The following is a 26,323-nucleotide window of genomic DNA, read 5'->3' on the forward strand; positions in this document are numbered from 1 at the left end:
TGTTTTGTTTTTTTTAATGTTCTTTGAGTTTTGAGAACAACGAAGCTGGAAGGGGCACGTTCAGGGCTGCAGGGTGAATGCTGTAACGCTTCTCAGTGACATTCTTGTTGGACAGTCTTGTTGGTCTCAAAGAATAAACAGGTACATTGCCAGGATGGAGAAAAAAATCCTCAGCAAAACTTGCTTGACTTTTTTCTCACTGGTGACATTTACTTTGTGTTCTTGGAGAAAATCTAGCAATATTCCTCCTTTGAAGCCCCCACAACCATCCTCCTGCCTTACTGAGCCAGGTATCTCTGGCTTGAATCAAACTGGCCCTGCAGCTCCCCCCAGAAACCTCTATTCTACTTGGACCCTTGTTTTGAAGGCACCTTAACTAGATATAAGAAGAGCGTATTATTGAAGGAACTTGTCTGCAGTCTCTGATCATGGAGACAAGTTCAAACACATTTTGTTAGGAATAATCCCACGCATGTATGAACTAGAACCTCTCTGGCTTAGCCTTGTACTTGCAAACCATGTGGCACAGAGCCTGGCATTTAAGTGCTCAATGACTTCATAAGGGAGGCAGTGGGATAGAGTCAAGGGAGGCAGTGGGATAGAGTCTTTCATAAGCGTTTGCCGCCGAGCCTCTGAAGATGTGCTGGTGGGGACCCACACTCTCAGAGATCAATGAGAAGCCTTCTCCAGCGAGAGCCTCTGCTTGAACTGAGCTCCCAAGAAATGTCTGCCCCTGCATTCCCATACGCAATATGTACGGACCAGCATGCGCGTCCAGACATCAGGCAAATCGCCCTCTCTCTCAGGGTTATTGGATCGCAGAGTCACCCGGCGGAGGCAGAGCCAGTGGTAACTTCCTCCTCACGGATCCTTTTGTTTATTCTCTAGGAACAGAAACACTGGGATGGATGAGAGGCGCTGATGATAGAGGGAGTTTCCAGTTCAACAATAGTCATGAAAGAAGTCTAAAATGTGCAAGATAGATGTAGTACTTCTGAAATTATGACCGTTTGGAGTCAATATAGATTAGATAATCAAACCGTCACATACATTTATGTACTTATACCAATGTACTCATACACTTACTTGTACATTTCCTCATTCAGACTTCATCGGAGTAAAATAAGATAGCCGGAATTCAGCTGGGGAGTCGCACTCAAATATTTGGGAATGAGAAGTGTTGTGTATGTGTTTTGTTTCTGAGTCAAATGTGGTGAGGACGTCTCACCTGAGTTGTCAGGATGTCATTTACTAGTTATTTGCATATGTGTGTATGTGTGCATGGGGGAGGGGTCCTTTAATGACATTTTATGAGAATCTCAGGAGTCACTCAGTCTAAAAAGTTGGAGAGATGTTTCTCTGATATTCACTATGCAGTGGTTACTACGAAAGCACAGATTTTACTAAAATTGAAGATTCTTGACACTCAAAATGCCTACCCCATGGCCATCTAGTCAACCCCAGCCCATGGCAATCCTACAGGACATAGTAGAATTGTCCCCTTTGTGTTACCAAGACTTTACATCTTTATGAGAGAAGACAGCCTCACCTTTCTCCTGCGGCGTGACTGGTAGGCTCAAACTATTATGATATCTTTAAAAAAACATTACCCATATGCTGAAAGTTGCAAAATTTATTTCTTGATATAGTAAAAGGAAATAATGCTATGTCTACAAATGTTGGAGGAGGAAAGCATGTCTTGGCTTTTTGAAAATGGAGAACTCGGTTATTGCTATGCAAAATTTCAACTGAGCCTAACAGTAAGTGATCAAGAAGCTGTAATAAATGACTATAATAAATTATCTGTCTAAAGGCATCACCAAGCTACCAAGTCAGTGAAAATGTGTGGGGTCAAGACCTCAGACCGAAGAGAAAAAACAAACCAAAGTCACCACCGTTGAGCCAATGCCAGCTCGTAGCGACCCCCTAGTGCAGGGCAGAAAGGCCCCTGTGGGTTTCTGAGATGATAACTCTTTACGGGCGTAGAAACCCCTCTTTCTCCCAAGAGACGGAAGAGAAGTCAAGAGAAATTAACCTGGAATTGAACACTGCACTTTCACTTGCCACATTTGCCAATTCTGAAAAACTGTAGCTAGAAAGTTGAGAATCTAGGAGGTTGAGATTCTAAGAAGATATTTCAACAAATTTATGAGGATGGAGGGGGGAAAGAATTGAAACTAAGATACTGGTTAAGTTTTCAGGCTTTGGTTGGAACCAGAAAGGCTACACATGGGAAGTAAGGGTCATCAGAGATGGACCAACTTGGCAGAGACTGAAACCAAGTTTTTAATTATCTCCACCTCTGACTGAATTATCTGGGATTGCTAGCGCACCTGGGCTAGATGCCCTCTAGAAATAAAAATGCATCAGCATCCCAAGACTCATCGATTTCCTACGGTTGTCTTCACATCCAGCTCTAGAAGCAGTAAAACATAATCATACATTTGCAAGGCAATCATTGTAAATCACCATATTATAAAATAACAAAGATTTCAACCATATGGCAAGAAATGCAGAAAATGAATCTGGTAGCATTCAGCATTCATTCATAATTGAAAAATAATTCTGGTTATTATTAGAAGCGGCATTCCTTGATCACATAAAGAGTTCTACAAAGGTTGTAATCTTTCTTTCTGAGATCAAGAACTCATTTGTGACATCATGTTGGAAATCAAGGAGCCCTGGTGGCACAGCAGGTAAAGCAATGGATGCTAACTGAAAGGTTGGCTATTCAAGCCAGCTCACTGTTCTGTGGGAGAAAGGTGTAATGGTATCCTCTGGTAAATATTTATAGCCTTGGACACCCTCTGGAACAATAAAGGACAAAATGAAAATAACACAAAAATTAAAAGATATCATAAATCATAGCTAATTTTATAATGTACACAGAAGGTCATAAATAACCCATATGTTAGAATTAAAACATACTTTTATTGAGGTCACTAGTATCAGGGTTCATTCTTTTGGGTGGGGCAGGTATATTTCTAGTTTACCTTTATTTAACTATTAGTCCTTCGGGTTCATCTATAGCCTGCTGTTTGCCAGTGCCCCCTCTTCATGGCAAGCTCTCATCGGAGGAGGTGTGGCAAACTGGGTTTAGCCTCTGGGATTCCTACCCACCACTGTCCTAATCTACACTTGACTGCGGGACCTTCCCGTCCCGAGTGCCTGACTCCATTTCCAAACCTTGTCACTGCTTCTTCTCAAAGCCTTGGCACAGGACTGTCAGATCAAGGACAGGACTTCCAGTGAAAGATGAATTTCAAATACGCCAGGCTGTTTTACTGTATATATACATAATATAATGTGGAGACCTAAAAAGAGAGAAATTGTTCTTTCTCTGCACTTGAAATTTCCCTGAGTGTCTTGGTGGCTCTTTTGTGCCTTCAAAGGGATTTTAGAAGGTATTTTCTAGTTCTTACTAGAAGATTGAAACAAGTGAGAAGGCCCTTTCCAGGAAAAGACACTCCTAAGATAATTTAACGACATATAACTTCTCATTGAAGCAGGGCACACATGTAGGAAAACACACAAACATTATATGTAGTTTGATGTTTTTTTAAAGGGAACAAACACATCCACATAACAGCACTTGGATCAAGAAAGCAATGGCTACCAGCATGCTAGAAGCTCTCTTTCCTGCCGCAAGATTCCCATTTACCGGAGGGTAATACCTAAGCTGATTTCTCAGGGCATGTATTGATTTTGCTTGTAGTTGAACTTTGTGTAAATGAAACCATACACTAAATACCTTTTGCAGCATTGTGTTGATGAAATTCATCCATATTCTTGTGTGGGCAGTTGCAGTTTAATTTCCAGAGTACTTCAGTGTCTCGCAGTGTAAATATCCCACAACCAATTCTCTTACTTGATATTTGGTAGCTCCCAGCTTTTGCCTACACGGACAATGGCTGTCATGACCATTCTTGTATTTGCCTTTTGGTGCACATATGTGTCAGCTTATTTTCAGGCATATACCTGGGAATAGATCTCAGGTTCTGCATATACTCAGCTTTAGAAGACACCAGCAAGCAATTTTCCCAGAAGTCTATGCCGACCACGCATCCTTCCCGCACCATGCACCACCCCTCCATGCCAGCTTGTCTATCGGGACGGCTTTGGGTTGCTGTGCCGTTAGAAGCCATGTCATCAGTACTTTAATTGGTAGCCGGGCCACCCACCATAGACAGTTTACTCCAGAGCTTCTAGAGAAGCTAGAGAGGAAAATCTTTTTTTTTAATTTGAGAGGAAAATCTTGAGGATCTACTTTTGAAACTAACTAATGAAAACCTCATGGTCACAATAGACTATCACCAGGTGAGCCCCTTACCTTGAAAGGCACTCAAGACACACCAAGCCAAATAAATACAACAAAGCAAAAAACCCTTCCCTGCTGACTAGTCGATTCCATTCTGGCCCCTAGACGCCCCGTAACGGAGTTGAACAGTGCCACCGAGTGCCCAAGGCTCTCATTGTCTTTATGAAAGCAGACCGCCATTTCTCTCTCCCCGGGAGCAGCTGGTGGGTTGAGTCCCTGACCTTGTGGTTAGCAGTCAGGTGTGTTAATCAGAGTGGCACTAGAATATCTCAAACTATGTGCTAGCCACAAGTAGACCAATGACCATTGGCAGCAATGTTTATTTGCTCTGCTATCGAAAGTCAGAGTCAACTGGAAATCAACTAACAGCACCAGCAACCTGCAGGTTGCAGTATCTCTGTTGTGGTATGGCGGGTAGGTGCCGTTGAGTTGGTTCCGACCCATAGCGACCCTGTGCACAACAGAACGAAACCCTGCTCCATCCTCACAATGGTTCCTGTGCCTGAGCTCACAATGCAGCCGCCGCGTCACTCCATCTCATGAAGGGCCTTGATTCTGCTCACTCCTCCTCTGCTGTGCCTCGCAGGATGTCTTTCGTCTCATCCTCCTTGCCTCTGGAGAGCGCTCTGGTTGTGCTTCTTCCAGACAGATTTGCTGGTCCTTCGGACAGTCCGGGGTACTTTTCCCCTGGATTCTTCTTTGGTCTTCCTTATTCAATGTCCAACCATCACATGCAGATGAAGTGACTGAAAAGAGTTTCGCTGTAGCCATGGGAATTGCTTTCATTATTCCTCATTCAAGCTACTCATTCTGCGTTCCTCAGGGGACAGCTAAATGCAGCCACGTAGCTGCCGAGGTTGGGGCCAGACAAAGGCAGTGTAGGCTGTTCTCACCGGTGGGAGAAGGTCCTGAGAAGTTGCTCTGATTAGCCCACCAAGGCCTTCTAGTCCGCCCACGACCTCTCGGACTCTCCTAGCCCCTCCTGCTTCCGGCGTCCACACTTCAGAGCAATTGCTTGCATAACTGGCTCTTTTCACCGCTAGTCTGTTACTTTTGTGAAGACAGAGACTAAGAGAGCCTCAGCATTCTGGAAATATCTGGCTAATGAATAAATGGATGGACTTTTGTCTGGATTCTCCCCTAGAAACATATTTATATATAAAGCTTTATCTTTAGACCCACTGAATGTAAGGACATTACCCACACGTGTGCACACACGCACACATGTGCCACCTGTGATGATATTAAGGATGACAGAGAGGATGATATTGCAAGACCGGGCTATTTTCTGACCTTTGTGAGAGCCGTCTGAGTGCGTGATGCTGCGGCTACAAGTGATCTTACTGTGGGAATGTCCTTCATCCCTTCATAGGCATTTCCCTGATTTTCATTGGTGCTGTCAACAGAACACTGACCCCTGGTGCGGTTATCTTGAAGGGATGGGTCACCCATCTGGCTCCTCACCCATGCTGCTGACCTAACCAAGGAGCTCCTCTATCGTCTGGCCTGTGCTCAGAGCGAGGGGACATGAGGAGGGAGGGAAAGCAGGACCGAGTCTTCCAGCTGACTCCGACTCACGATGACCTGTGTGTTACTGGGCAGAACTGTTCCAATGATGGTTGGAGGTTTTGTCTTTTTTTTTTTTTACAGAGGGTCTTTATGGAAGCAGATCACCAGGCCTTTCCTTCATGGCACCACCGGACATGTTCAAACACGAAGGTTGAGGTTAGAGGAGTGCAGACTCTTCTCACCACCTAAAGGTTGTCAGGGGACACAGACAGGTCAAGGAGTCCTGCTTTTGCCGTCAAATAACTCAGACCACCTGGAGACAGTGATGCATTAACATGTAAAAAGCAATGGCAGAGGCCACGGGTATAAAACATTTACAGACTGAACGAGAGCAGAGGCCGGGAGAGTTGCAATAGAGAAGGAAGTAGGGCTAGTGGGCTGAAGGGATGTAGATAGGTTACATTGACTAGCTGCTCATAATTAGTTACAAAAGGGCTAGGCAGACCCATGACTCTCAAGATATATTCTAATAAAATATATTTTGCTTTAATTTAACCAAGGTTTTTGATGGTTGAAAGCTAAATAATAACTATCTTGGTTCTTCTAACTTCCTAGAAAAGAATCAAAGTCATGCCATTGTTTTCCCAATCACATTTTTTCCAATTAAGGTATTTATCTCTTGGTCTCAAATACTGGGGATGTACTAAAGCGAGTTGTGGATAATCATTGGTATTCTGTCCCTATAACCTTGGATCCCTTTGACCAATATTATGCATTTTTTTTTCCTTCAAGAGGGCCGCATCTATTATCCTTGATGAAAAAAAAAAAAAAACACTCTCAGGCCACTAAAGCCTATCATGGGGTCATGGGTTACACGTGGGCTGCTAATCACAAGGACAGCAGTTCAGACCCACCCGCTGCCCCAAGAGATAGGTAAGGCTATAAATATGTGCAGTCTAGAAAGCCCACGGGGGCAGTTCTATTCTGTCTTACAGGGTCTAGGAGTCAGGATCAACACAATAGCAGTTGTTGTTCTGTTTGTTTGTTTATTTTTAAACCTTTATTAGGCAGATGTTGCTAAAGAAAAGTTCAGTAGCACAAACACAGGAATAAAATGAAGCTGCCTACTCCCATAAAGAATTACGGTCTCAGAAACCCTAGATAGACTCCCTGTGAGTCAAAACCGACTTGATGGCAGTAGGGGTTAGTTAGTTAGTTAAAATGTATGTTTATGCACAGATTTTCTATAGTGAAATTGTCTCTGCTTCATAAGATGCCTTAATTATATCAGCCTAATCACATGCTTTTTCATACATTTTATCCCTTAATCACTCTCAAAAATGCAGAAAGTGGAGCAGGAAGGACTAGGAATATTACTGGCCTGTGCTTAGGAACTTCAGATTCAAGACACACTATGGGACTGCCAGGGATTCAATTGTCCCCCCACCCCCCATTAGTGTCATGCTTCTCACTGGTCGGGCACTTATGTGATGATAGAATGTGGCAGTCCCACAATGATGCAGGGTGGCAGGTACGTCGTGGTCTCCAAGCTGTGACCTGATGGGATAAAAACAGGATCGAGGGCGGGGTGCAACGCCCTTCGTGCTGTCACAGTTCTGATCAGATGGAAGAGGCGTTTCCCTGGGACAGATGGCCTACTACACCTTTTATAAGAGATGAAAGAAGAGAGAAAGGGACCTACCAGCACCCAGAAGGAAGCCAAGGGCAGAGCCCAGCTCCCCCGGGAGTCTCCTAGGTCCGAGGAGAAGACCCATGCCAACACACATAGAGACCTCAAAGCATATTGGTCTGCAGATGCTGAAAGGGGACATGGACTTCCCTCCTAAGCTGCGTGCCTAGAGAGAGGCTTCCCCTGTGTGGGCACAGGGAATGTGCTCCCAGCCTCCTGAGCTGTGAGAGGAGAGGCTCTGGTTTGCTGAAACCATCTGTTTCTGTGAGAGCGGCCGTAAGCCAGCAACCCAGGAATGAAGCATCCATACTGCCTGGGCTGTGGGACATCTGGTGACAGTCTGTGCTTTCTGTTTTCCTATAAATTCCACTGGTTTCATTTGGACCACAAATCATGTTTGCACATAATTGCTCTTACAGCCTGAAGGATGTATCTGCTTGGCTGGATCCAAAGACTCTAAAAGGGCCAGCAAACCCATTGTGACTCACATGCGAGAGGACAATGAAGAAGGACCATTTGTAGCTTGTGGCAGTGGGGTTTCTGCAGTTGAATGTTGGGGGCTGTTGAGCCCATTGCAGCTCAGGGCACCCCCCTGTGGCAGGGAAGACCTGCCCTGCACGGGAGTGGAAGCAGAGACAAAAGCAGTATCTTCTTCAGGTGCACAACCATTTTTTTTTTATGAGACGCTCCTTCAATCTCGATTCTAGAATTCTCCTCACACAGGTTCTCCTCAGTCGGGCTCTACCGAGAATTGTGTCCTTTTCTCCCTGGTGGTGCCTGGGCCTTCCTTCTCCCAGGCCCTCCGGAGGGATTGGGTTCATGGTGTCTGGGCAATGGAGAATGAAAGGAGAGTTGAGGTTTGGATAAGAGCCGTCTATTCTCACCACCATCCTCCACTTGCTAAGGAGCCCTGGTGGTGTAATGGGTCATGCATTAAGCTGCTCACTGCCAGGCCGGCAGTTCAAAACCACTCAGAGGGAGAAAGATGTGGTTTTCTATTCCCATAAGGATTGATCGTTTGAGAAATCCACCTGGGGGTAGTTCCACTCTTTCCTAAAGGATCTCAATGAGTCAGACTCAACTCGATGGCAGTGAGCTTGGTTAGGGATTGACCTGTGTTTGACCCTAGGATGCAGGGCAGATGGCCAAGATGCCAGCTACAACTCCTACTGGACCCTGACTGGAGGCAGCATATTGGTCCAGCCAACCGCTCTGGACCTTGGCCACCCCCAGTCTCACTTGTGTCAACCAAACCGTAGCAGCAACAATAGCTCTCCCTTACACACTCTCTGTTTTGAGGTGGGGACTGCTGTTTGCACACGATGGATACCCCCAGTCTCACTTGTGTCAACCAAACCGTAGCAGCAACAATAGCTCTCCCTTACACACTCTCTGTTTTGAGGTGGGGACTGCTGTTTGCACACGATGGATACAAGACAGCCTAACAAAGTGTGTGGAAAATGAGATTGAGAGATTGAACATGTTCCAAGAACTGTACTCCTTTGAGGAAGGTACAATGATTATCCCCAGATGAGGAAAGTGAGGGTCAAAGAAGCTCACACTTCTGGTGCGTGGCAGGATGAGGATTCAAACCCAGGAAGTTCAGCTCCAGAGTCTATGCTGCTAACCACTCAGCAATGCTCCGGGATGACCATGTAGGCATCTGGACCCATTCATTATGCAGTTCATTTTCAGTCTGATAGCATGAAAGTGTTCGTTCAATGCAGATTTAGAAGGCAGAATGAGTTTTGTGTTAGAGAAAAGTTTAAGAACAAAAGGTGTATTACACCTGGAAGAGATAAAATCACACAGCTAACTACATTTACCCTACTTAGAAGAGTCCCTGGGCATGCAGGCGGTTTGTGCACAAATACTGACCTACGGGCTAGCAGACCAGACCTGCCTAGCAGTACCTGGTGGGAAGCCCTGGCAATCTGCTCCTGTGAGATTACAGCCAGGTGACTCTAAAGAGCACCATTGCTCTGAAACCCATGGGGGTGGGTCTGGGGGGGTTGTCTAGAGCCAGAATTGACTCGCAAACAATGGGTTTGTTTCATATTATGCTTTAGTTTACCCTGCTTTTCAAAACCCACTGGCATCAGGGAAATGCCAACTCATAGAGACCTTACAGGACAGGATAGAACCGCCCCAGTGGGTTCCTGAGCTTGTTAGCTCTTTACAGGAAAAGAAAGTTTGACCCGTGGAGTGGTTGGTGGTTTTGAACTGATGACCGGCCGCTTAGCAAGCCAATCCTTAACCACTGCGCCACCAGGCCTTCACGTGCCCAGGGAGAACGATCAAACGGCAATATGCTCTAACTTTGATAGGCTTCTCAGTGCCTCTGGCGACATGAGCTCTCTCCTCGAGATAGCGGTGGTAAATAAACCCATAGTCCTCAGCTGCATCATGTGACCGCGATGGAGTCGCACGTCTTACAAAACGAGCTCCTGAGAGATTGCCCAGGTAGCCCACCCTGCAGTCAGTCTTTGTCCTTGTGCAAGCCTCCCGGGAGAAGGGCTTTCCAGAGCAGAAGGGATGTGAGAGGCTGAGAGAGGAACCACGGCAGTTTCTGAGGAGATACACCCTTTATTTTTGCACAGGTGATGCAGGAGAAGCAGAAAGTTTGCCACGTGCGAGTTCCCACGTTGGCGTACAATGACTTGGTCCTAGGATGCTGGGGAAGCGGGCAGGGAGGAGGACGTGCGCAATTTGGAGCAGGCTGTGGGGGTCCGGTCTCATCTTCTTTTCGGTGGCCCTCCTGGGACCCACATTAGCAGCAGCCCCCAGAGCCGGAGCAGCAGCCAGAGCCCCCCGAGGGCTCGCACTCACCGCACTCGGGGTTCTGGTGCCGGCGGTGGAAGAGATGTGGTCTGTGGTGGCTCAGGCAGCAGCCCCCACCCCCAGAGCTGCAGCAGCCCCCGGAGCTGGGCCCACAGCAGCCCCCGGAGCTGACGCTGCAGCAGGAAGAGGTTTGAGGGCACTTCGGGGGACACTTTGGGGGACACTTGGGGGGGCATTTGGGAGGGGGCTGGCACTGCTGCTGGTTCTGCTGGCAGGACATGTCGTCAGATCACTTAACCTGGAAGAGAATCATGGCATGATTAAATAGGCGAACCCCAAACTCATGGTTTTTACCTCCTTCAGAATCAGCCCATTAGGGGATGTGAAACCGTACCCCGCACATATAGAGATGTAGCCAGAAGGAAACAGAATCCAGTGATACCACGTGCATTGTATTCTCATTTACAAAGGGAAACAGGTGTTTCTCCGTCTCCACATCCCTGCGCGTCAGTATGCTCAATCCTCTCTGAAGGGCCGTCACGCACTGTCCTCCAGTCTGTGCCAGCTCAGAGCAAGCCTGTGGGACAGAGCGGAACTGCTTCCGGGACTCTTTGGGGGAGTAGACATCTCTGGCTTCCTCCCAAGGAGCAGCTGGTGCTGACAAACGGCAGGCTTTGAGGATCACAGACTAACGTGTGTAACCATGACCCCACCACGGCTCCGTTCGAGGCGGCATTGTTCTAACATACTCCAGACGGAGTCCCTGGTAGTGCACACCGCGGAAATGTTGGCTAGCGGTCGGCTTGTCTCTTCCATTCGTAGAACCTTCTGCTTAGTTAGTATTCATCCAGAAGCACCCCAGGACTTGGGCCTGCTTCTCAAAAGCCACAGCCTTGACCTCTGGAGTGCTGTTCTGTCCTGACACAGGAGGCTCAGTGAGCTGGAATTGTCTTGAGGTGACCGACGGACGGACAGACAACAGTGATCTAGACCTAACCAACCCACTGACTTTTTAGCCTGGGGCAGGGTTTCCAGTGCCAAAGACTGCTTGGAACCCAAGTACAATTTCCCTTCTCCTGAATTTAATTTCTGCACAGTATGGCAGACAAAGACACACCCCGGGTCCCCAGCTCCCTTCCCCCCAGTCCCATTCCTCTGCTTGCCCTCCACCTCCCAGTGGTCAGCTCTGCCCTGGTCCTGATCAGAGATGCTCAGGGCTCTCAGTTTGCACTCACCCTGGTCACACACACACGAGCACAGACGCGTTCCTAGGGAGTCTGAGTCGATGAGGTGCTAGGGCCAGGAGTGACCTTTATAGGGGCCCTTCTCCCTTGGCTCTGGGAGGGGCAGGAGGTGGCTCTTACTCAGCCAGGGCATGTGCTGGGCCATTCTTGACATGCCTCTACTCCTTGTCCTGTTCTCCCAGGAGGCCTCGTCAGCTCCCAGGATGCCCTCCTGAAAACTGGAGCCCCAAGGTGTTGATTTGAACCAGTGTTTGGGGAGAGATTCAAAATTCACCAGGGGAGCCCCATCCTGTGTGGGTGTATTTCATTGTGGAATACACAGTTCTGGTTGCCCCCCATCCCTAGTGCTTGTCTTCTAGATCCTGCGTAGGAACCCTCCCTTCCCAGGTGGGCTTGTCAGCAGCCTTGAATTGAGAAAAAGCCTCTCCATTCCCCCATTCTTCCTGGGACCTGCCTTCAGGGGTGCCAGTGAGTCTCCCATACACTCTGTGAAAAGCACCTGTGTTGTCTTGATTATCTTTAGTTGTAAGTCAAGCAATGAATAGTTAGTCTGAGAATAATGATCAAAGAACACTTGGTGACAGGCTCAAAGAGGTCAGATCTCCGTAGCCATAGACCAGGAGTCCTCCAACTACAGCCCACGGGCCACATGCAGCCCCCTGAGGACATCTATCCGGCTGCCATGTGTTTTTGCCCAATTTGTTGTTGTTTTTTTACTTCAAAATAGGGTATGTGCAGTGTCATAGGAATTTGTTCATAGTTTTTTTAAACTATAGTCTGGCCCTCCAGCGGGTTTCAGGGACAGTGAACTGACCCCTGTTTAAACAGTTTGAGGACCCCTGCCCTAAACAGACTATGTAGACTACAAGTTAGCTCTAGCACAGCAGCTTCTCCGGAGAAAGATGGGGCTTTCTCCGCATGCTGAGTTTCAGTCTCAGAAACTAGTCCAACCCTGCACTCTCAGGTTGATGGCAGAGCGTTTTGAGTGGGACCCAGCCTTTGACCCATCACTCGTATTCCCTAAATATGGGTGCTTCTTTTGCGAATGGTGATTTGTCTCATGATTTGGGCATTAAGAAAGGACACTCAGCTGGGAATGGCAGCTGTGTTTTCTTCGAGAAACAGAGGTGGGCAGTCCAGTCCCAATGCTGATGAGGTCATCAGATATCTACCCTGGCTTATAACAAGAATCCTGTGAGAGGTTCATGACGTCAGGGAACTTCTGGATGGGAACAGAGTCAGTCATTTCTGGGTATGTGGGTGGGTGGGTGGTGATTATTAGAGGGTCGAGCTAAGGTTGTCCCTGAGTGAACAGGGAAGAGCTTGGATTAGACAGATGCAAGCATTCATCTGCAGAGACCATACCACGTGACCTTCACTGGGATACGGACAGGAACACAACTTTAACCAAACAGAGATGAGTTCGCTGCTACGGAAGGAGAAGAAGAGATGAAATCCCTTTAGCCCCCAGCGGCCCATCCCCAATTCATTGTGTTTGATAGATTCGAAAGAACTAAGACTTTCTCCTTGCTAAACACAGGATGTTTGTCTTTCATAAGCACTACATCACCAGGACCAGGACTGGGCAAAGACGGGTAAATCACGTGGCCGATGATACCTGGAAAAAGCAAAGCATACTGCAAATGAGAATGCCAATCAAGAAGCACCAAGGAAATATCTTAAATAACAGTTTTACTGTTTTGGGGGGGGTCAGGTATTATTTAATATTTGTTCATTAATATTTTGAAACCCTTTCCTATCATCTAGTTCTGTGCAGCTCTTTTATTGTTCCTATTAAAATGTTAACCATATGAAATAGTAACCTGCCCTTTTTTACACTTAAAATGAACATTAGGGCAGCAAGCCAGCAGTTAAATTACTTTCTTCCCCGCACTGGGCCACATCCATCGTGTTTTCTCTCTGTTCTCCAACTTCTTAGGTCACGACACGGGTCTAATCATGACTGGCTGACGTTGTGCCTGACAGAGTGGTGTAGCTAGCACCCCAAGATTACGTCAGTAAGATCATAATGAGGAGTTGTACTGGGGAGATTACAGAGAGGGGGAATTGGGGTAATTTACCTCATAAAGTTGTTCATGAACTTCAGTATTTTCCTTTCTTTCACACACATGTCTGTATCCAATGCAAATTAACAAACATTTGAGAACTGGAGAGACTGTTAGCCCGGTCCCAGACTGACCACCAGGGGGCACACTGTCTGGACAGATTTTAAAAAACCACGAGACTGAAAATGCAGTTGCTATGAGAACCACGTTGCATTGAAGGAGGGCTGAAACTTGCAAAATGAATCTAATCCAAAGGCTTGACTGTTAAACAAATGATTGATATTCTGCACAGTATTAAATTAGACGTGACTCTCGTGGTGTAATATTTAAAATATCCAGGGTACAAACCAAAATTACTGTCATATAAAAACCAAACAAACTATAAATATCTTAGCTCTGATGGTGAAAACACAATCAACAGATACCAAGGCACAGGTGACACAGGGACTAGAATTACTGGACAAAGACCTTAAAGCACCTGTTATAACCCTGATCGTTTGAGAAAGCATGGACACTATAGGAATAATGGTAAATAAAAAGAATCAACAACAACCAAGAGATAGACGATATCATAAACTGAAGCAAATAGAAATTGTAGGACTGAAAAATACATAGAGTAATGGAAAATTTAAAAAGTCACTGAGTTGTACAAGTCTTCTTGATGGGATTGAACTATTGAATTGTATGATATGTGAATTATATGCCAAGAAAATTTTAGGGGAAAGAACTCACTGAGTCAACTTGAAAATGGATCAAGAAAAAGAATGCAATCTGAAAGCAAAAGCATCTAGTATTTGTGTTATTGCAACCTGAAAGAGGACAAAAAATGTGGAATGGGAAAAAAAAGTTTGAAAAAAAAAAGTTAGATACGTTCCAAGTGAAAAATGGAAATGTACAGACTGAACCAAATAAACAAAGAGAGCATCCATAAACAGGAAGTCCAAAAAACCCAAACATATCCGTCGGAAACTAATGACAAAGAATTAATTTTGAAAGCAACCGCAAAAAAATGACGATTTACTGAAAGAGAAGACGTAAAACAATGAAATCACTGCAAAAATTTCAACAGAAACCACGGAAGCAAACTAGATTTTTCCTTTGGCAATAGATGTCTGTTAGACTCTGTAAACTCTGCAGATCCTCTATTACACTCTGTCAGTAGGGGGCGTTGAAGGTGTACAGAAAACTAGAACAGGAACCAGGAACTTGCTCCCTAAGATTTTTTTTATCATGTTCCTATAGGCAACACGCAGTTTGATTGATTGATTGATTTTTAATGTAGAAATAATAGTTGGTTCCTATCACCATTTCCCTTGCATTTCCAGAACCATCTGCATCTCTCAGAAATGCCAGCCTCACCAGTCAATGGTCCCTCCTCCCAAGGCTGGTTTCCAGTGCCAGGGGCCCCTCTTCTAAGTACGTGAGTTCTGAGAACCCCAGTTTCATCCACTTGCTCCCTCTGTCTTGCAAGGGGTGGTAGCAGTTATTCTATGTTACTGTAGCATTCCCACCTGCCTTTCATTTCTCCAGTATCTGCGAAGCCAATTCCTTATTGTATGTAGCATAACAACTAAAGTCTCGTTTTTCGTGGATAGGCAAACTCTCCAATATGCCAACTGCTGGAGAAAACACAATGTCTCGATATAGTGGTGTCTTCATTCCGTATTGTGAACACTACTAGACTTTGTTTACCAGCCAAAAAATATGAGAACCAAGTGAAAGGAGCCAGTATATTTCAAAACAACTATACCTAATGTATAGTTAATACGCTAGCTTCTGAATTTGACTTATTTAGTTTGTTTTATTATCTGCTAAACCTTGTTACAGAGAGGCACAGCAAATGTTATGAAAAAAAGAGACAATCATGTAACTCCTCAAAACCAGGAAACCTTGAAGAAAGAGAAGAGTATGATTATTAACCTCTTATCGTCCACCTGTAGAACACAATAGCATTCTGGAGCTCAAAGCTCAAGGGCCACTTAATTGAGCTTCCTTATTCTTGATGGTGTGGTTGGTTACCCATTGAGCTACTAACTATAAGGTAAATAGCTTGAACTCACCAGCTGCTCTGCCAGAGAAAGATGAGGCTGTTCACATTCTTAAATTCTACGGGGTCACAATGAGTCGGAGTTGACTTCATTACAGTGGACCCACCTTTTCCAAGGAGACCTGGGGGTGTTGTCAGATTCTGTTGGACTGTGTAGTAGTTATACAATGTTTGTCAATTTGAGAGGATTAAGAGTGAATGGGGTGGAGTCTAGCCTATCAATCAGGTGATAGCCAATGAGACCTCTGTTGGGCATGGCCTTGTCCTGAGGATTCTGGGAGCTCCAGTATTCCTCCTTGGAGACAGGCTTTCTCTGTCTCTCTGTCTGTCTTTCTCAGCTCAAGCCCTGTGGCACATCCCCGTGGAGAAGACATATGGAGACAGGCTGATGGAGCCAGACCTCTGGCGCCGGAGAAGCCACGTGGATACCTCTGCCAGCGCTGAGATGCTTACAATGCAACAGGATCCATAATATTTCCACCCACTGGCCTGTGATCTTCCTGCATTCAGCATCATTGCACATATTTCATGGGAAATTGGAAATGGATAATGGTGAATTTTGCACAATATAATGAATACAATTACTATCATTAGATTGGGCATGTGAAGAAGATTGGTTCAAGAAGTTTGACAGGATAAATGCTTTGTTAAAAACATATTTACCACGATAGTTACTTATGTGCCTGAGAGAGGGAAAGAGAGAGAGAGAGAGAGAGAGAGAGAGAGAGAGAGAGAGAGAGAGAGAGAGAGAGAATCAGCCTAAATGTTAGGTTACTCAGGCTCAACATTAAAAACAAGAAAGGCTAGATAGCATGGACTAGATTGAGAAGAGAGGTTCTATTATTTTATTGTTTGTCTCAGGAGGCACGGTGTCTTGAGCAGCCAGATTTGTGGCACAGGTGACAGAATCCTTGTAGTGTTCCTTGGAGTACTGGTTGACCAAGGTTATGTCTACAAGTTCATCAGAGCATTCCAGGTCTCCCTGGGAAGGATGAGCTGGAGAGACAGGGGAGAGGAATGGCAGGAATTACCCTCTAGGTACCTGAGGAGTTCCTCGAACAATCACCTGCTCCTCCAATTTCCTGGCTTACCAAGAACCTAGTCAGCCAAGTACCTATAAAATACATCTCAGACACTCTCTGTCCTGATACCTCAGGAAGCTCCTGGTTCACATCTGGACCAGACCGCAGTGAGTGGTGGTTAGGACCTCGGCTGAAAGAAAGAAGTGGGCTGGTGGAGATCATCAGGGGGACGGAAAGGGGACAGAGGAAAGAGAACTGGGAGGGCCAGGGTTTGTTCCTGAGTCTATTAGGACCCAGCCTGAAAATGATAGTCTCTGAAAATGGAAGGGGAATCATTAAGGAGTCTAAATATTTTGCCAGTGTTTGGTGAGGGCTAATCATAGACTATTTACGTGTCACAGATATCTGTAGATACGTAGAAAGAATGACTTATGCTCACAGAGAAAATGGGACAGCTAATATTGCCTTGAGCTGCAATCTCCTCCTCTTGTCTCCGCCACAAATGCAGTGCTTGGCACCTCTTTCTTCTCCTCCTCCCTCCCTCCCTTTATTTCTTTTCTTACTCAATTATGCATTTGCTTATTCAGTGTTGTTACTGTGTACCCTTGAGCTTCCTACTCATCTCGACTCTTGCAGGAATGAGCTGAATTGCCCCACAGGGTTTCCTAGGCTGCAATCCTGACGGGAAGCAGTCTCGGTGGTTACATGCTAGGCTGCTCACTTACAGGTGGGCCATTTGAATCCACCAACACTCTGCAAGAGAGAAATATCACAGTCTACTTCCATAAAGATTGTAGTCTTGGAAAGTTCGTGGGGAAATTCTACTTTGTTCTTTAGGGTGGACATGAGTTAAAATTGACATGATGGAAATGGGGGGGGGTTGGGAGTGGTTTTGTTACTGGACTGGACCTAGAGGTTTCAAGTCTCTCCTCTTGATTCTCATAAGATGAGAGAGAGGGGAAAGTCTGAACACAAGGGGTGAGTTTATTCAAGGGGTCCTTCCATATGGAACATGCTGAAGGGCACTGTAGCTGGTTCAAGGGTACACTCTTTATGGAAAATTAAGATCCGTGTATACTGCTGCTGGTGGACTTTCTGTTATTAGCTGGCTTTTCTTAGTGTACCCCCCATTTACAGCTGATACACGTTCACCCCCAGAGTGTGTGCTGTGTCTTTATCACAGGCATGAACCCAAGAATCCAGTCATTCACTGTGGGGGTGGTGGGAGTATTCTGCTTCTCTGCCCACACCCTTTCACTGTCTCCTCTTCTTGAAAACTCCTGAGAAGGAAATATGTCTTCTCTGCCCTCTACCTTCCTGTGTGCTGGGCAGCTATTGGAAAGAAAACTGCCTTCCATCTCTTTAGGCTAGACTTTCCTTCTATTGGCCCCCTGGCCCCTTGCCCCTATTCTGATGACCCCGCAGCTCGGTAGTCTTTCTGGGAGCAGACCGCCCCTTTTTTTCTCCAGCAGAGCTGCTGGTGGCTCAAGCTGATGATGAGCTTACACTTGGCTGCTGCTGAGTGCTTAACCGCTGTGCCACCAGGGCTTCTACTTAGTCATCTATTCCACAAATACTTATTGAGTTCCTATTGAGTTACAGACACTCGTCTGGACACTGGGCTACAGCACTACGCAAAACAGGGAACTATCTCCATTCATCTAACACCTTTCTTTGCGACAGGAACCGAAGCACACACACACAGCCAAGAAACACGGAAATTAAGAAGATGGGGACTTGGGTCAGAACTTTGGTTTCTGTGGTTATGATTAGGTCAAGTGGTCAGCAGCGTGGGAGTGGTAGAATCTACATAAGAAAACGGTGACTTACGCTTTCAGGAGTTCATAAAACATCTGTTTTGGTTTTAGGTTGACTGAACCCCCACCAAGATGTTCTGCCAGCAAACCCAACCTCCTCTTGAGGGCACTACCACCAAGTGCCCTCCAAAGTGCCCCCCAAAGGGCCCTCCCAAGGTGCCTAGCTCCATTCTCTTCCAGCTATTGCCGGCCCTAGCTCCAGGGTTGCTGTGACCCCAGCGGCCATGGCCACCAGAACACCTGCCGTTGACACTCCTGTAGGACCACTACCCACGTAGGCTCGGAGCCCCAATCAAGCCACCAGAAAGCCAATGGCCTGACTCAATCATGGCCTGCTGATCCATCACCCTAATTTTAGTCCTTCATGAGTCCTTACCGATGGGCCTGTGACTTTGGGGCTGAGGTCAAACTGGCTTTCCAGACACAAATGTTTGAAGGAGCTCCTTTGCTACAATAAATATTTTTAAGATCATCTTTGTCTTGTGTTTGCTTTTTCCTTTAAAACAATTGTTTGTTTGTTTTTTAAGTTCACGTTCCTACATGTTGGGAGAATGGCCTACCTGTGCTCAGTGGCTGGATGACAATTGGATCCCTCTCTCCCCGTTTCCCTTCTCATCATCAGAGAAGGCTTCTGCCTTGTGCTAGACGCACAGTCACGTTCTCCGTGGCTTACGTTGGGGTGCCATCTAGCACCAGCCAACCCTATTTCCAGAGTTGTTCCTGGCAGGAAGGACTAGCTTCTTCCTCAACCACAGCACGGGACAGGTGTACGTGGAGCCTCTGCCCTGCACTGGCCACCAGGGGTGGCTTGCTGACCGTGGGGAGACCTGTGGCTACTGGTGAAGCTGATCTCCCTCTATCTCATTTTCATGAGTAGAGAATTGTTCTGTGCCCTCTCGGAGTGTATAGTTTGGTTCTTTTCTTGTAGAGATCTCAAGTTTTAATAAGACACATCAAACTTAGTCTCTAGTAATCCTAGCAAGACTTACTCTTTCTCTCTGGATAGATTTCTAAAGTCTTAATATTGGCTGAAAGGGTGAAAAAACAAACCCACTAGACACAGGGAACTACTTAAATAAATTTTAAAAATACAAACGTGCTAAGTTGAAATAATGTATCTAAAATTGGATACATCAAAACAACAACAACAACAACCACATTAGAGGTATGCTGGTGTTACCGAGAAATCTTATAAAAATATTCCCAAAATGACTCTTAAAATATTTTATATGACTTTAAACAGAAAGTTTCCTTTTATATATTGTTTTAGGGAACAAAAGACTCCCCAGAGCTTAGATATACTTTAAGGGGGACGTTTATAAAGTCTGAAACCAGGCAAAAGCAGACAGAGACACAGCGTCCCTGTGAGGCAGACCGTTAGCACGAGGCCGTCATGGTGTCAAGGGATTGCTGAGGGAGAGCTTAGGAAAGGCCACGGAAGGTGAAGGAGACGATCACAAAATCAGTACTGATGCAGATCAGCACATCTCAGTTCGGACTGGAACTACAGAAGAGGGAGCAGAACCATGATGGGGACATGCGCATTCTGCTAGACAGAGAGCTCACAAGACTGGTCCAGGCTTCGGGGCATGCCTGATAAGCACGGCCCATTACTATGCGACCCCTGGCATAGCTGATACTTAGGTTGTCGGATAGCTCCAAGCTCAAACTGTCCACTATGGGAACAGCAACGTTTAAAATATTCTGCTCGGTGTTCGTCACTTTGCTCCACAGTCGAACTGAAAAGCTGACTTGAAGAAACCTGCACCGGCCAGTCGTGAGTCAAGCGCCACGTCTCCCTGCTGACGCTTCAGTCTGTTTAACAGACAAGTGCTGGTATTAGTGCATGGAAGTGTTTGTTGTTGTGTTTTTGTTTATTGTTGCGTTTCATTTGCGTAAAACATTGGAATCATGACCTTAAAGGAAGTGAGTGGTATCAGCAGTAAAGCTAAGAGGAAAACTGTGAGACGCAGGATAGAGTTAAAGAAATCATTGCAGGGTTGAATCCGGTTGCTGCTCTTCTGATTTGGTGACTGAATACAATGTGGCTGTGTGGACATTTTCAACACATCATATATATATGATTAAAGTAACTGAGTTAGTCTGGGAAAATTAGAAAAGCCAATCCACAGAAACTCATATATATATTATAAGCAGAGTTTTATATAAAGGCTAAGTATACATTAAGAAAGCATCTCAACCCAGTGCTGTCCAAGCCCATAAGTTCAAAATTAGTCGATATGCCCGACACTGATCTACAAAGTCCTCCTCCATCTCACAAAACACAAACGATGATGCTGACTGCAGGAGGAAAGCTGAATCAGTGAACATGTAAGCATCTCAGCGCTGGTAGGGATCTCTACACGGCTGCCCCAGCACCCAGGGCTGCATCAGGATAGGTCCATGTGGTTAATCCTTGGGGATGTCTTGCAGGAAGTGAACCTTGCAAGCTGGAACAGGGAACTGGCTAAGGCAGCTTCACGCTTGTCTGACCATCAAAGTGTAAGAGACCCAAGAGAAAGAAAGGCGAGGCTCACCGAGCCATTTTTCTCACCGCCCTTCAATTAACCCCACATGTTTATCAGTCAGGTTGGCACAATAAACTTTAACTATCTCTATATGCAGGGGAAAGGTATGACCTTGTTATCCATGAGACAAAGAACCCAGGCTAAGCGAGAGGTTGACATTTGACTGTTTGGATGAATCAGAAACAACTTGATGGCCACAGCACCTTTGAGACACTGATATGTGAGAAGCTTCAAGCCTCCAGGGTGATTTAAAGTCCTGGAAAAAGTGAATCTGTAAAGGTGGTCTTGGGATCTCAGGACCAGTTATCTGGTTAGCCATCATTTCTTATGGGAAAAATATGTTCACTTCTCTAACTTTCCCACGTTTGAACACGAATTTTGAACGTTAAGTTCGACAACAGAAACTCGCTGTCATAGAGTTGATGCTGACTCATGTGACCCTACAAGACAGGCAAGAACTTCCCCTGGGGGCTTCCGAGACTGCACCTCTTTAAGATAACAGTTATCACTATGTTTTGCTCTCTATTGGGGACATACCCCCCCAAACCTCCTAAAGAGACTGCCCTTCCCGGGCTGACTGGAAAGGGATGGAGGTGATCCACTCTCTGACTATCTCTGCCTCAGGGAAAGACTGTTCTCATCTGGTTCCTGGTCAGAGGCATTCAGTGGAGGCTGAATGCACGTTAGGGACTTTGCAAACGGACTTTGGGCTCTCATTGTCATCCATAGCCCCTGCAAAGAATTGTGCTCAGGATTTAATTCCTAACACAATATACATATTAAAAACACTAATTTGGACAATGCTTACTAAGTGCCCTTATAATAAAATATAATTAATTAACATTTTTGATTAATCAGCTAATCTACATTTTAGATGGATTAATTAACCTACATCTTTGCTGATGAGGTAGATTTTATTTGAAAGAGGATTTAAGCAAAGTAAACCCTGGAGTTTGATGAAGAAAACATATAGGGATCTGCTTTGATTCTTAGTGTTCTTTTAGTGCAGATTAATTAAATTAATCCTTGATTGTATTTACACATTCACATAGAAGCCCATTTCTAGGTGATCAGCCAAAGATAAGTTGACATGACTTCTTCCCACTCTGCAACCTCAGGGTGAGAATGTCTCACAGACCAGTTTCTACCATTTTATGTTATTGTTGTTAGGTGCCATCGAGTTGGTTCCCACCCAGAGTGCCCCTGTGAACAACAGAACAAAACACTGCAGGTTCCTGCACCATCCCCACAATGGTTCCTGTGCCTGAGCCCATTGCTGCAGCCATGGTGTCAGCCCAGCTAGTTGAGAGCCTTCATCTTTCGTAGACAAAATCTTGCCATCCTTGCCTCTAAGGAGCTGTGATAGTCTGGATACTTTAGAGAAACAAATCCACAGAAACTCATATTTATAAGAGAGAGTTTTTATAGAGGGTAAGTGCACATCAAGAAAACATCCCAACCCAGGGCTGTCCAGGGCCATAAGTCCAACATTAGCCCATATGTCCAACACTGATCTACAAAATCCTCCTCAATCTCACAAAACACATGCAATGACGCCAACTGCAGGAGGAAAGCCGAATCAGTGAATATGTAAGCATCTCAGTGCTGGCAAGGGGTCTCCACACAGCTGCTCCAGCACCCAGGGCTGCATCGGGGTAGGTCCATGTGGCTTCTCCTTGGGGATGTCTTACAGGAAGTGAACCTTATTAACTGAAGCAGAGAATTGGCTAAGGCACACTGGTCCAACCATCACAAAGCAAGAGACCCGAGCACTAGAAAGGCAAGACTCACCAAGTCATTTATTTCTCTGCCCTTCAATTAACCTCACGTGTTTATCGGCCAGGTTGGCACAATAAACTAAGTACCGCAATCCACCTCTTGTCAACATGGCATGTGTACATAATTCTTTAGCCTCATAATTGCAATTAAGTAACACCTACACCTTAATGCTATAATCCTGTGAATATGTTCCCCCACCTATGAAAATTTGTAAGCCAACTACTTCATGCCTCCCCCCCACCCACCAATTTTTGGTATCCAATTTATATCCTGCTCATTTATATCAACCCTGTCCTCTGAGGAGATAATAATTTTCCGACATGAAGAATTTTCATTCCAGTTGGAACCTTATGAAGTCTGTATCCATAGCGAAGTCAAATCCAGACAAGTCATCCATGAAGTCAGCAACAATATGCATCAGTTCACAGGCTCAAAAATCTCCATCTGGTCGGGTTCTGGTCAACTCAACGTGGACTGCCTCACTCAGCCTCCACAGGGTGCCCATTGGCCACCTTGCCTTTAGACCATGGGCTCTCACCAATACTCAATAAGTCTAGCCCCTTCGTGCTAGGTCATGAACTTTAGACCAGTCAACCTGTTCTCATCTTCTCTTTTTCCTGTAAACCAAGTCCACAGGTGTCAGTGGCCAAACTCAACCCGTCTCTTTATTGCTGCATTTCTCCCACTTCCACTCAACAGGTAGATCCAGGTGGTCACCTACCAAGCATCTCAGCCTGCCCACAGGCTCTCTTTAACCTTCAGTCCCAGAGAGGAGTTTTTTGCATGGTACCAGATTTTTTCCAGCTTCCAGCAAAGTTCATTGGTTCCTGAGCACTCCAAAGCACTGGGTGGGGGCATATATTTTCAAAGTGTTCTTTGCAGGCATGTCCTAAACCCATCTAAAGATCAGATTTTAGTGGCTTAAAACAAGTGGGTTTACAAATTTTCTATTTTCATACTTCCCCATATTTTCCCTAGAAAACTAAGTAAACAGTGTGGCTTTATCTGACCTCTGGCTAGACAAAGAAGTAAAAGTACCATGAAGATGAGGTCAAACAAACATCTACTCTCCATATCATAATTTGTTTCTCCAGTATCTCTCTCCCAAGGTACCAAAATATTCACAGAATTATAGGATTAAGGTGTAGGTGCTATTTAATTGCAATTGTGAGGCTAAAGAATTATGTACACGTGTTAAGTTGGCAAGGGGTGAATTGAGGTAGTTAGTTTATTGTGTCAATCTGACTGATAAACACGTGGGGTTAATTGAAGGGCGGTCAGATAAATGGCTCCGTGAGCCCCACCTTTCTAGTTCTCAGATCTTTTGCTTTGTGGTGGTTGGACCAGTGTACAGCTTCCGTTGCCAGTTTCTGCTTCAGCTGGCAAGGTTCACTTCCTGCAAGACATCCCAAAGGAGAAGCCACATGGACCTATCCTGATGCAGTCCTGGGTGCTGGAGCAGCTGTGTGGAGACCCCTGCCAGTGCTGAGATGCTTACACATTCACTGATTCGGCTTTCCTCCTGCAGTTGGCATCATAGTGTGTGTTTTGTGAGATGCAGGAGGACTTTGTGGATTGGTGTTGGACACATGGGTTAATGTTGGACTTGTGGGCTTGGGAAGCCCTGGGTTGGGATGTTTTCTTGATGTTCACTTAACCTTTATATAAAACTCTCTCTTATAAATACGAGTTTCTGTGGATTTGTTTCTCTAAACTACCCAGACCAACACAGGAACACTCTGGACTTACTTCTTCCAAGACAGATTGGTTTGTTCTTTCAGCAGTCCATGGTACTTTCAATATTCTTTTCCAGAGCAATGATTCAAATTCCTCCATTCTTCTTTGGTCCTCCTGTTCAATATCCAACTTTTACATGTATATGAGGTATTAGAAGATACCATGGCTTGGTTCAGGGACACCTTAGTCTTCAAAGTAGTACACTTGCTTTTCAGGACTCTGCATACAGAGGTTGTGTGCAGTAGATTTACCGGTTCCTAACACAATGTATTGTCTGAACTCTTGACTGCTGCTTCCATGAGCACTGATTGTGGATTCAAGCAAGAGAACTTCATGGAACAGTTATATTGTTTATTTTATCATTTTTTAACCAATGTTTTGATGCCACCTTATGTGTATACACACACACACACACACACGAGAAGTCAAAAAGTCTGATACAGAATTATAGAAACCTGTTTTGAACAAAAATATTAAAAGGTGAAGCTGTTGTAGCTACTGTTTTGTTAGGTAGCTAGCAGAGGGACTGGGGCATCCATTATGCATGCTGGGAGGTTAGCTTCCAGCCAGGAAGGGGTGGTACACCTTTGTAGGTGTTGCACCTGATTGGCCCATCTGTGGCAGGTGACTTTGATTATTCAGCCAATGGGGTCAACCAGGGTCAACAACCATTTCTTTCCGCAGAGGAATTGAAAAGGCCAGAGGTTTTGCTCTGGCGCGCGCTCTCTCTCTCTCCCAGTGGCTGCTATACAATATAGCAGAGCCTGGATGCGGTCCCGCAACTGTGCCGCAGACTCTGGCTTGTGTTCCATTTTCTGTACAACCTGAAACTGCTTCTATTCTCTACAAACCCACTGGGATCACAAACCAGGCTTCAGAGTGAATTCTTTCTCTCGTGGAGCCAAGGACTGAGAAGGAAATTGTGTTGGGAAACGGGTTCTCAACACAATTTCCTTCTCGGTCTATACACTTCTAAAGGCGGCGTCTCCATCTCTCTAGCCCTTCCCCAAAAGCTATTTACAGCGCATCAAAATAACATGCTTCGTGTTACCTTATTTGAGTGACTCAAATGTGTTTCTTTGAAATGTTCTTGAGTTTGGGGAACAAAAATAAGATGAAGGAGCAAGATCAGGGTGGATGAAGGAAGGTACATTGTCATGACCCACAGACACATAGATTATTTGGTACCACCGTCTTGTTTTATTTTGTTCACCGCTGTAATTTTCCATTTGCTTCATGCTGCTTCATAAGAAGCCCTTTCTCTTGCCTTATATCCTATGAGAAAATCTATCAAGATTAGCCCTTTGGAATCCAAAAAATATTTGTCATAACCTGCAAAGCTGACCACTCTGCCTAGAATTTAACTGGCTCATTGGATTCTCCAGAAGCCATTTCGATTGGCTCTTGCTCCCTAGACCTAGGTAAATCCAAGACTTGCATTCAGTTGTGATTCAGTCCAGAAAAGTCCCTCACTTAGAAGATTCAATCGTGCATAGAGAACTGATTTTTGTGTAATACTTTTAAAAATACCTTTATTTTGAAGGCACCTCAATGAGACTCAGACAAGTCTATTAATGATAGACATTGTGTGGAGCCCCCACTGATCATAGTAATGCATTTAAGCACATTTTATTTGGAATAAATTCACACACGTATGAACTAGCATCCTAGTAGCAATGCTTCTTGATGTACTCACGTGTGTGTGCGTGTGCGTGTGCGTGTGTGAGCTTTCTAAGGCCTACTGGTTATGAGTTGGGCTTATAGAAATCACCAGCTGCTCCATGA

The 26,323-nt window shown here is 45.3% G+C and overlaps 1 protein-coding gene across 1 annotated transcript; it reads right to left on the reverse strand.

Moving 5' to 3' along the window:
- Nucleotides 1-10,287: 10,287 nt before the first annotated feature.
- LOC142437068 (late cornified envelope protein 2A-like) lies at nucleotides 10,288-10,578 on the reverse strand. The gene has a single exon (XM_075540364.1). The coding sequence runs from the start codon at nucleotides 10,576-10,578 to the stop codon at nucleotides 10,288-10,290; it is 291 nt and encodes a 96-aa protein (XP_075396479.1).
- Nucleotides 10,579-26,323: the final 15,745 nt, after the last annotated feature.

The sequence above is a fragment of the Tenrec ecaudatus genome, chromosome 1 (genome assembly GCF_050624435.1).
Source record: "Tenrec ecaudatus isolate mTenEca1 chromosome 1, mTenEca1.hap1, whole genome shotgun sequence".
NCBI lineage: Eukaryota > Metazoa > Chordata > Mammalia > Afrosoricida > Tenrecidae > Tenrec > Tenrec ecaudatus.

Excerpts from the sequence above, each read along its gene's own strand:
- LOC142437068 (XM_075540364.1), bottom strand. The coding sequence starts at position 10,578 with ATGTCCTGCCAGCAGAACCAGCAGCAGTGCCAGCCCCCTCCCAAATGC.